The sequence below is a fragment of the Ascaphus truei genome, chromosome 23, assembly GCF_040206685.1.
Source record: "Ascaphus truei isolate aAscTru1 chromosome 23, aAscTru1.hap1, whole genome shotgun sequence".
NCBI lineage: Eukaryota > Metazoa > Chordata > Amphibia > Anura > Ascaphidae > Ascaphus > Ascaphus truei.
Window position 1 is genome coordinate 1145251 of NC_134505.1, and position 12571 is coordinate 1157821.

Genomic DNA, 12571 nt, shown 5'->3' on the forward strand with positions numbered 1-12571 from the left:
CTCACTGAGCCGCTCCCTCTCCTGCTTCACACTCAGTGCCAGTCAGTGTCTTTACTCACTGAGCCGCTCCTTCTCCTGCTTCACACTCAGTGCCAGTCAGTGTCTTTACTCACTGAGCTGCTCCCTCTCCTGCTTCACACTCAGTGCCAGTCAGTGTCTTTACTCACTGAGCCGCTCCTTCTCCTGCTTCACACTCAGTGCCAGTCAGTGTCTTTACTCACTGAGCCGCTCCTTCTCCTGCTTCACACTCACTGCCAGTCAGTGTCTCACTGAGCCGCTCCTCCTCATTTTGCATTTCATTACCCAGAATCCTCGCTGGCATCTATTCGCCGCGGTATGATGTGACATTCTGGTTCAGGGACCCGAGCAGACGTGCAGATACACGCATGGATTCCGTGTGTCATTAGGACAGTGATGCGTTATGTAATACGTATATGTAAATATATGTACAGTAGGGCCTCGCCGGAAAGCGAAAATCGCCGAAAAGTGGAACATAGCCATTTTTTCCCTTGTGAATGCATATTAAAGGCTCATAACGTTTTTACACCACCATTTATTACGCGCGCAATAGGGCGATGCCTAGGAAAACGATGCGTAAAATGACAGTGCACACGGGGCTTACCTTAAAATATTTTCGTCCTTCGCTTATAGTCACTGACACAGACTGAATCGCCCTTCTCTCTCTCTCGCCCTCCCCCCTCTCTCCCCCGCCCTTCCCCCTCTCCCTCCCTCTCCCCAGCCCTCCCCCTCTCTCCCTCCCCCTCTCTCTCGCCCTCCCCCTCTCCCCCCTCTCTCTCCCCCGCCCTCCCCCCTCTCTCTACCCCGCCCTCCCCTCTCCCCCCGCCCTCCCCCCCTCTTTCTCTCTCGCCCTCCCCCTCTCTCTTCCCCCTCTGTCTCTTTTCCCTCTCCCCTCCCTCTCCTTCCCCCCTTCTCTCTCCCCCCCTTCTCTCTCCCTCCCTCTCTTCCCCCCTCTCCCTCTCTCTCTCCCCCCTCTCCCTCTCATCTCTCCCCCCCCCTCTTCCTTTCTCCCCCCCTCGTCCTCTCTCAACCCGGCTATCCGCCCCTCTCTCACCCAATTAGCTATTGCTCATAACGGGGGTCCTTGCATATTTTCCCCTCCTATAATAAACCTGAACCCCCTCTCTGTGTATAGAATACTGTACGTGACATACTTGTTTCAAATAAACATTGTGAACCTTTCTACAGGTGGATTATATGAGCCGTTTGTACAGCAAATAAAAATACCCCTCGTGGTCTCCTTCCCCATTATCTCTTGGCATACAATGCTTCCACTACTGCAGCCGGGGATTCTGGGTAATGACATGCAAACGAGCGCAGTGCGTCACTTTTTACTTCTCAACCAATTTAACATGGGAGCCCTATAAGTTTATGCCTGCCGTTATTACACAGCATTCCAGCACAGCTGGGGTTAAAGAAGTGCAGGTCCTGCCAAACCTGCTCACAGACAGCAGTTTCCACCTTTGGGGCCGGTGGAAGACAGCAGGGTGTAGGTCGGCCATGACTACGGCGCCCCTCTTCAACACCGCCCCCTCTCTGACTTTTCCGCCGCTGGGACATTTCGCTGCCGGACGTTTCGCCCCCAAGGTAATGTATACTGTAACCCCAGTGGCAGACAGTGGCCCTGAGGTCCCGACGTAGAAACTGGACCCAGCTTTTGGGCCGAACTTCTAGCTACAGCCAGCCAGCCTCACCACCTGAAGCTGCCGGTCTCTCCCCCCACCCCCCCCCCCCCCCATGTCAGCGGGACCCTCGAGACTCTCAACTCTTGTATTTCCGAATTTATTCCCATTTGAGAGACCCATGTTCTTTTATACCATCCAACCACGTTGCACATTAAAAAGATTTACCGTTGTAGCTCCTCTACTTGTGCTGGATGGAGATACCACCAAGGAAATCCTATGCATGTTCCATAACCTACAGCTGGTCTTACAGGAACCCAACTCATGTGTGGTCAGAGGTCCTCTACTTGTGCTGGATGGAGATACCGCCAAGGAAATCCTATGCATGTTCCATAACCTACAGCTGGTCTTACAGGAACCCAACTCATGTGTGGTCAGAGGTCCTCTACTTGTGCTGGATGGAGCTACCGCCAAGGAAATCCTATGCATGTTCCATAATCTACAGCTGGTCTTACAGGAACCCAACTCATGTGTGGTCAGAGGTCCTCTACTTGTGCTGGATGGAGCTACCGCCAAGGAAATCCTATGCATGTTCCATAACCTACAGCTGGTCTTACAGGAACCCAACTCATGTGTGGTCAGAGGTCCTCTACTTGTGCTGGATGTAGATACCGCCAAGGAAATCCTATGCATGTTCCATAACCTACAGCTGGTCTTACAGGAACCCAACTCATGTGTGGTCAGAGGTCCTCTACTTGTGCTGGATGGAGATACCGCCAAGGAAATCCTATGCATGTTCCATAACCTACAGCTGGTCTTACAGGAACCCAACTCATGTGTGGCCAGAGGTCCTCTACTTGTGCTGGATGGAGATACCGCCAAGGAAATCCTATGCATGTTCCATAACCTACAGCTGGTCTTACAGGAACCCAACTCATGTGTGGTCAGAGGTCCTCTACTTGTGCTGGATGGAGCTACCGCCAAGGAAATCCTATGCATGTTCCATAATCTACAGCTGGTCTTACAGGAACCCAACTCATGTGTGGTCAGAGGTCCTCTACTTGTGCTGGATGGAGTTACCGCCAAGGAAATCCTATGCATGTTCCATAACCTACAGCTGGTCTTACAGGAACCCAACTCATGTGTGGCCAGAGGTCCTCTACTTGTAGTGGATGGAGATACCACCAAGGAAATCCTATGCATGTTCCATAACCTACAGCTGGTCTTACAGGAACCCAACTCATGTGTGGTCAGAGGTCCTCTACTTGTGCTGGATGGAGCTACCGCCAAGGAAATCCTATGCATGTTCCATAATCTACAGCTGGTCTTACAGGAACCCAACTTATGTGTGGCCAGAGGTCCTCTACTTGTGCTGGATGGAGATACCACCAAGGAAATCCTATGCATGTTCCATAACCTACAGCTGGTCTTACAGGAACCCAACTCATGTGTGGCCAGACTTATGGACTACATGCACGAGGCAGCCAATTGGACAGTTCTTTATTGACTTAGTGTAGTATCTCAACCTGGAGTGTGGTCTGGACTAGGTTATGACACAGAGGTCCCCTCGGTCTAGCAAGAAATCACACAGAGGGGGAGGCGGGTCACCCTGGGCTAGTGGCCTGGATAATGGGTGTAGAGGAGAACTCTGTCCCCTCATCGCCGTCAGCGATGTCTAACTGAGCGGAAGTCTTCAGCCATTTCATCCAACACCAGTCACTCTACTCGCTCCTCTTCTCAAGGTCCTGCCGGACAGCATGTGTCCATACCAACACTCCACTTCCCCTGGCACTGCCGGACAGCATGTGTCCACACCAACACTCCTCTTCCCACAATTCTAGTGACCTCATCCCAGCACTGCTGACCACCCCCATCCAATTATATAAATGGGAAGGGGTGAAGATTTATGCCCAGGTAGAGAGGTCAGGCGGACATAGTCTATAGGGATGAGGGGGCAGAGGTCTCTGCCACTAGGTTCTCCTCTCTACCCACTCTCCAGTGACCCCAGTTCTCCTTTGTGATGGGACTTAGGAGCATCACATCAGCCAGGATCCCCAAGTCCTGATTTCTGGCTACAACCAGGGGGAGGAGAGAAAAGAGAGAAGAAAGCGAGAGAAGAAGGGGAGAGAGGGGAGAGGGAGAGAGGGGGGAGAGAGAATGGAGAGAGAGGGGAGCGTGCGGGTATGTATACATGAATAATTATATATATTTATTATTTCCAGACAGACACAAATTAAAGAAGGGTTATTAAAATGGTGCCAAGTCTACACATTAAAAAACCTACCAGGAGAGACCAGGCAGCCTCACCATGTGCAGTTTGGAGTAGGGAAGGGAGAGGGGGAGATAGGATAGAAACTGTCCCATATATATATATATATATTCAACAAGGGGCAGGAAGGAAGCATATTTCAATGAGAGAGAAGAGCAAGAACAAGAGGCCGTTCTCAGACACTGGACGGCAGGAGGCTCACGGGAAATGTGAGGAGGTACCGAAAGGGTGGTGGATTCCCGGAACAGCCTCCTGGCAGAGGCGGTAAGGGGCAAAAAGCTGGCGCTTGGGGGAATGAGGGATACTTTTGTAGCAATTGCGTATCTCCCCAGGGAAAGAGTACTTTAAAAGCAACAGCTTGCCAACAAACTTTATTCTGATTTATTGTGAAGATGAGATACATTCGGGTTTCTGTGTCCCCAATAACTCAAAAGAATTAAAGATAAAGGATTGTTCTCTTCCGTCTCAGACGGACACTGTTCCGGCCACGACCAAAAGGAACTCGTGGCGTGTTTTAATATGTTTAATTTGCGCCTTTTAATATTAAAAATGATAAGTGTTATAAAGTCCTCTTGTGTTCATGCACCGGTAAATTGTTTTATTACCGCCACAGATAAACCGGAGTCGCCGAGGAGCGTTCCCGGAGAAAAGATTATAAACCCTTCATTGCTTTTACCACCAGATACCAGTAGGCAGGTTAACGGCTGATTGGGGACCATGTCTACCAAGCAGTGCTATCCCATAAGGCCGCGGACTGCCCATTCACTCAAGCCAGCTAAAGCTGTCAACCGACGCGTTACCGAATAGCACTGTTTGGCAAACATGGCCATTTTTTTTTCTACGGAAGACGGTGATAGTGCTAACTTTATATTTTGGGGTGGGGGGGGACACCCCCCGTCACGTCGTAGTTTGTGTGTGTCTCTCCCCCCCCCACCCCCGCCCCCCCCCCATGTACGCTCAATCGACGTCATCTTCAAAGACGGCCAAGGCGTGCTTCCCTTCCGGGACATATTCCAGGGCTTGGACCTCTCCCCCTCCGTTGCTCGGCTTTTGGAAGTAGATCTCCAGCAGTTCCCTCAGGTTCTCGGGGTCGGCGATGTCCGGGACGCCGGTGATCAGGACTGTCCGGTTGCATGCCACGGTCTTCATCTGCCCGGAGGGGGGGGGGGGGAGGGAGAGAGAGAGGAGACAGCAAATATTATGGAGTGTCAAGACGAGAGAGAAGTGGCATAGGGGAATGGTTGGCGTTGGACGTTGAACGCACACTTTGGGGTCGCCTTTGGTGAGGTGGGGAGTCTTCTCGTGTTGTAGACAACATTTGTAACCAATGGTCCCATGGTTCTTCCACTCCCCCTCGGGATACCACTTCCTATAGTGAATAGTTGGAGGCCCCTTTATACAATCTAAGGCTTATTCCACCGGTACATATATAGAGTTGGTAGAATATTCTTCAATATATATCAGAGTATTTGGAGTACCATAGTAGGGTAAATGCACCTAAGGAACTCAAACCTGCCCCATCCAATGGGATCCGCGTATAGTTCATAATAAAACATGGTTGCTTACGATGTCGCCACTAGATCCCAAATAAGAGCTTGATATGACCTACTGTAGAGTACGATGGCGCTGCGTTAACTCACGAGGTCGCGTCATCAAAGATAATATCTACCTGGTGTGTGGAATCGGGTTTAACGAACATGAACAGGCTGCAACGTGGCCGTCTCTCGTGGTCACCTCGGCGGGTCCACGTCTGCGTTTAGCTGGCTATTAGTTGGACTGTTCATGAAGTTGTGCAGGGGGTTCTAGCTCGTGAGTGCGCACCCCGGAGGGGACCTGTGTCTTAGCCGCGCTGACGTCATCGCCCGACGCGCGTTTCGCTCTAGGACAGAACTTCTTCGGGGGGGGAGGGGCGGGGGGGGGGGACCTTTGTTCAGCGCCTTGCTGCTGTGGCTGCAAAGCATTGTGGGAAGTTCCTGGTGACAGCTACAGCCCCCGCGCTAAGGTGCAGATTGGGGATTTACTAAGTGCGCTGTCCCCACACGGGCTCTGGAACCCGCTATACCGCCCGGGAGCTGCTATTTAATGTTTCTGGGGAGGGGGGTAAAATATTGGAGTCCGCAAACCCCTGTTAGGTACCACTGTACAAGCATCACACAGTGACATCACACACAGTGACATCACACACAGTGACATCACACACAGTGACATCACACACAGTGACATCAGACACAGTGACATCAGACACAGTGACATCACACACAGTGACATCAGACATAGTGACATCAGACACAGTGACATCAGACACAGTGACATCAGACACAGTGACATCACACACAGTGACATCAGACACAGTGACATCAGACACAGTGACATCAGACACAGTGACATCAGACACAGTGACATCACACACAGTGACATCAGACACAGTGACATCAGACACCGTGACATCTCACACAAGGGAGCATCCAGAGGAAATCACACACCCTCCCCAGTCTCACTTTATTAATACATTAAATATACTTATAGGTGTCAGATTTGGGTAAGAAATGCATAATTCACCAAGATGTGACCCCTTAACCATGTCACTGCCATTAGTACACTTTGCCCCTAGGAGGGACTGACCCCTTAACCATGTCACTGCCATTAGTACACTTTGCCCCTAGGAGAGACTGGCCCCTTAACCATGTCACTGCCATTAGTACACTTTGCCCCTAGGAGGGACTGACCCCTTAACCATGTCACTGCCATTAGTACACTTTGCCCCTAGGAGGGACTGACCCCTTAACCATGTCACTGCCATTAGTACACGTTGTCCCTAGGAGGGACTGACCCCTTAACCATGTCACTGCCATTAGTACACTTTGCCCCTAGGAGGGACTGACCCCTTAACCATGTCACTGCCATTAGTACACTTTGCCCCTAGGAGAGGCTGACCCCTTAACCATGTCACTGCCATTAGTACACTTTGCCCCTAGGAGGGACTGACCCCTTAACCATGTCACTGCCATTAGTACACTTTGCCCCTAGGAGGGACTGACCCCTTAACCATGTCACTGCCATTAGTACACTTTGCCCCTAGGAGGGACTGACCCCTTAACCATGTCACTGCCATTAGTACACTTTGCCCCTAGGAGAGACTGATCCCTTAGCCATGTCACTGCCATTAGTACACTTTTCCCCTAGGAGGGACTGACCTCTTAACCATGTCACTGCCAGTAGTACACTTTGCCCGTAGGAGACACTGACCCCTTAACCATGTCACTGCCATTAGCACACTTTGCCCCTAGGAGGGACTGACCCCTTAACCATGTCACTGCCATTAGTACACTTTGCCCCTAGGAGAGACTGACCCCTTAACCCTGTCACTGCCATTAGTACACTTTGCCCCTAGGAGGGACTGACCCCTTAACCCTATCACTGCCATTAGTACACTTTGCCCCTAGGAGGGACTGACCCCTTAACTAAAAGGAATGGCATGGGTTAAATTGCAGTGATGAAAACCCTTCAGTGTACAAGATCTCCAGCGCCCTCACCTGGCGGTTTTTGACATGACCATTCAAGGATGGCGTCACCTGCACTTTGCACATGCTGTCCTCAAAAGGTACATGGAAGAACTTTGTCTCTGTCAGGCGCGCGGCCACTAGGGGGAGATAATACACAGGCATCAGGGACACGTACCTCTCACCCCCTCCTAATACACAGGCATCAGGGGCACGTACCTCTCACCCCCTCCTAATACACAGGCATCAGGGACATGCACCTCTCACCCCCTCCTAATACACAGGCATCAGGGGCACGTACCTCTCACCCCCCCCTAATACACAGGCATCAGGGGCACGTACCTCTCACCCCCTCCTAATACACAGGCATCAGGGGCACGTACCTCTCACCCCCTCCTAATACACAGGCATCAGGGACACGTACCTCTCACCCCCTCCTAATACACAGGCATCAGGGTCACGCACCTCTCACCCCCTCCTAATACACAGGCATCAGGGACACGTACCTCTCACCCCCTCCTAATACACAGGCATCAGGGGCACGTACCTCTCACCCTCTCCTAATACACAGGCATCAGGGACACATACCTCTCACCCCTCCTAATACACAGGCATCAGGGACACGTACCTCTCACCCCCTCCTAATACACAGGCATCAGGGACACGTACCTCTCACCCCCTCCTAATACACAGGCATCAGGGACATGCACCTCTCACCCCCTCCTAATACACAGAGATCAGGGACACATACCTCTCACCCCCTCCTAATACACAGGCATCAGGGGCACGTACCTCTCACCCCCTCCTAATACACAGGCATCAGGGACATGCACCTCTCACCCCCTCCTAATACACAGAGATCAGGGACACATACCTCTCACCCCCTCCTAATACACAGACATCAGGGACACGTACCTCTCACCCCCTCCTAATACACAGAGATCAGGGACACATACCTCTCACCCCCTCCTAATACACAGACATCAGGGGCACGTACCTCTCACCCCCTCCTAATACACAGAGATCAGGGGCACGTACCTCTCACCCCCTCCTAATACACAGACATCAGGGACACGCACCTCTCACCCCCTCCTAATACACAGGCATCAGGGGCACGTACCTCTCACCCCCGCCTAATACACAGGCATCAGGGACACGTACCTCACGCCCACTCCTAATACACAGGCATCAGGGACACGTACCTCTCACCCACTCCTAATACAGAGACATCAGGGACACGTACCTCTCACCCCCTCCTAATACACAGGCATCAGGGACACGTACCTCTCACTCCCTCCTAATACACAGGCATCAGGGACACGCACCTCTCACCCCCTCCTAATACACAGGCATCAGGGACACGTACCTCTCACCCACTCCTAATACAGAGACATCAGGGACACGTACCTCTCACCCCCTCCTAATACACAGGCATCAGGGACACGTACCTCTCACCCCCTCCTAATACACAGGCATCAGGGACATGCACCTCTCACCCCCTCCTAATACACAGACATCAGGGACAAGTACCTCTCACCCCCTCCTAATACACAGAGATCAGGGACACATACCTCTCACCCCCTCCTAATACACAGACATCAGGGACACGTACCTCTCACCCCCTCCTAATACACAGAGATCAGGGACACATACCTCTCACCCCCTCCTAATACACAGACATCAGGGGCACGTACCTCTCACCCCCTCCTAATACACAGAGATCAGGGGCACGTACCTCTCACCCCCTCCTAATACACAGACATCAGGGACACGCACCTCTCACCCCCTCCTAATACACAGGCATCAGGGGCACGTACCTCTCACCCCCGCCTAATACACAGGCATCAGGGACACGTACCTCACGCCCACTCCTAATACACAGGCATCAGGGACACGTACCTCTCACCCACTCCTAATACAGAGACATCAGGGACACGTACCTCTCACCCCCTCCTAATACACAGGCATCAGGGACACGTACCTCTCACTCCCTCCTAATACACAGGCATCAGGGACACGCACCTCTCACCCCCTCCTAATACACAGGCATCAGGGACACGTACCTCTCACCCACTCCTAATACAGAGACATCAGGGACACGTACCTCTCACCCCCTCCTAATACACAGGCATGAGGGACACGTACCTCTCACCCCCTCCTAATACACAGGCATCAGGGACATGCACCTCTCACCCCCTCCTAATACACAGACATCAGGGACAAGTACCTCTCACCCCCTCCTAATACACAGGCATCAGGGACACGTACCTCTCACTCCCTCCTAATACACAGGCATCAGGGACACGTACCTCTCACCCCCTCCTAATACACAGGCATCAGGGGCACGTACCTCTCACCCCCTCCTAATACACAGACATCAGGGACACGTACCTCTCACCCCCTCCTAATACACAGGCATCAGGGACACGTACCTCTCACCCCCTCCTAATACACAGGCATCAGGGACACGTACCTCTCACCCCCTCCTAATACACAGGCATCAGGGACACGTACCTCTCACTCCCTCCTAATACACAGACATCAGGGACACGTACCTCTCACCCCCTACTAATACACAGGCATCAGGGACACGCGCCTCTCACCCACTCCTAATACACAGACATCAGGGACACATACCTCTCACCCCCTCCTAATACACAGGCATCAGGGACACATACCTGTCTCACCCCCTCCTAATACACAGGCATCAGGGACACATACCTGTCTCACCCCCTCCTAATACACAGACATCAGGGACACGTACCTCTCACCCCCTCCTAATACACAGGCATCAGGGACACGTACCTCTCACCCCCTCCTCCTAATACACAGGCATCAGGGACACGTACCTCTCACCCCCTCCTAATACACAGGCATCAGGGACACGTGCCTCTCACCCCCTCCTAATACACAGACATCAGGGACACATACCTCTCACCCACTCCTAATACACAGGCATCAGGGACACGTACCTCTCACCCCCTCCTAATACACAGGCATCAGGGACACGTACCTCTCACTCCCTCCTAATACACAGGCATCAGGGACACATACTCTCACCCTCTCCTAATACACAGGCATCAGGGACACGTACCTCTCACCCCTCCTAATACACAGGCATCAGGGACACGTAACTCTCACCCACTCCTAATACACAGGCATCAGGGACACGTACCTCTCACCCACTCCTAATACACAGGCATCAGGGACACGCACCTCTCACCCCCTCCTAATACACAGGCATCAGGGACACGTACCTCTCAGCCCCTCCTAATACACAGGCATCAGGGACACGTACCTCTCACCCCCTCCTAATACACAGACATCAGGGACACGTACCTCTCACACTCCTAATACACAGGCATCAGGGACACGTACCTCTCACCCCCTCCTAATACACAGACATCAGGGACACGTACCTCTCACACTCCTAATACACAGGCATCAGGGACACGTACCTCTCACCCCCTCCTAATACACAGGCATCAGGGACACGTACCTCTCAGCCCCTCCTAATACACAGGCATCAGGGACACGCACCTCTCACCCCCTCCTAATACACAGGCATCAGGGACACGTACCTCTCAGCCCCTCCTAATACACAGGCATCAGGGACACGCACCTCTCACCCCCTCCTAATACACAGGCATCAGGGACACGTACCTCTCACCCCCTCCTAATACACAGACATCAGGGACACATACCTCTCACCCCCTCCTCCTAATACACAGAGATCAGGGACACGTACCTCACCCCCTCCTAATACACAGGCATCAGGGACACGTACCTCTCACCCACTCCTAATACACAGGCATCAGGGACACATACCTCTCACCCCCTCCTCCTAATACACAGAGATCAGGGACACGTACCTCACCCCCTCCTAATACACAGGCATCAGGGACACGTACCTCTCACCCACTCCTAATACACAGGCATCAGGGACACGTACCTCTCACCCCCTCCTAATACACAGGCATCAGGGACACGTACCTCTCACCCCCTCCTAATACACAGGCATCAGGGACACGTACCTCTCACCCCCTCCTAATACACAGGCATCAGGGGCACGTACCTCTCACCCCCTCCTAATACACAGGCATCAGGGACACGTACCTCTCACCCCCTCCTAATACACAGGCATCAGGGACACGTACCTCTCACCCCCTCCTAATACACAGGCATCAGGGACACGTACCTCACGCCCACTCCTAATACACAGGCATCAGGGACACGTACCTCTCACCCACTCCTAATACAGAGACATCAGGGACACGTACCTCTCACCCCCTCCTAATACACAGGCATCAGGGACACGTACCTCTCACCTCCTCCTAATACACAGGCATGAGGGACACGTACCTCTCACCCCCTCCTAATACACAGGCATCAGGGACATGCACCTCTCACCCCCTCCTAATACACAGGCATCAGGGACACGTACCTCTCACTCCCTCCTAATACACAGGCATCAGGGACACGCACCTCTCACCCCCTCCTAATACACAGGCATCAGGGACACGTACCTCTCACCCACTCCTAATACAGAGACATCAGGGACACGTACCTCTCACCCCCTCCTAATACACAGGCATGAGGGACACGTACCTCTCACCCCCTCCTAATACACAGGCATCAGGGACATGCACCTCTCACCCCCTCCTAATACACAGGCATCAGGGACACGTACCTCTCACTCCCTCCTAATACACAGACATCAGGGACACATACCTCTCACCCCCTCCTAATACACAGGCATCAGGGACACGTGCCTCTCACCCCCTCCTAATACACAGGCATCAGGGACACGTACCTCTCACCCCCTCCTAATACACAGACATCAGGGACACGTAACTCTCACCCACTCCTAATACACAGGCATCAGGGACACGTACCTCTCACCCCCTCCTAATACACAGGCATCAGGGACACGTACCTCTCAGCCACTCCTAATACACAGGGACACATACCTCTCACCCCCCCCTAATACACAGGCATCAGGGGCACGTACCTCTCACCCCCTCCTAATACACAGGCATCAGGGGCACGTACCTCTCACCCCCTCCTAATACACAGGCATCAGGGACACGTACCTCTCACCCCCTCCTAATACACAGGCATCAGGGACACGTACCTCTCACCCCCTCCTAATACACAGGCAT

General features: G+C 52.7%; 1 protein-coding gene across 1 annotated transcript in view; it reads right to left on the minus strand.

Moving 5' to 3' along the window:
- Positions 1 to 4274: 4274 nt before the first annotated feature.
- IFI35 (interferon induced protein 35) overlaps positions 4275 to 12571 on the minus strand; it is a 35969-nt gene continuing 27672 nt past the window's right edge. Inside the window, exons 11-12 of the mRNA XM_075580176.1 lie at positions 7443 to 7549; positions 4275 to 5058 (exon numbers count right to left, since the gene is read on the minus strand). Of these exons, the coding sequence (XP_075436291.1) occupies positions 4867 to 5058; positions 7443 to 7549 (299 nt within the window). The 3' untranslated portion in view covers positions 4275 to 4866. The remainder of the gene's footprint in view (positions 5059 to 7442; positions 7550 to 12571) is intronic.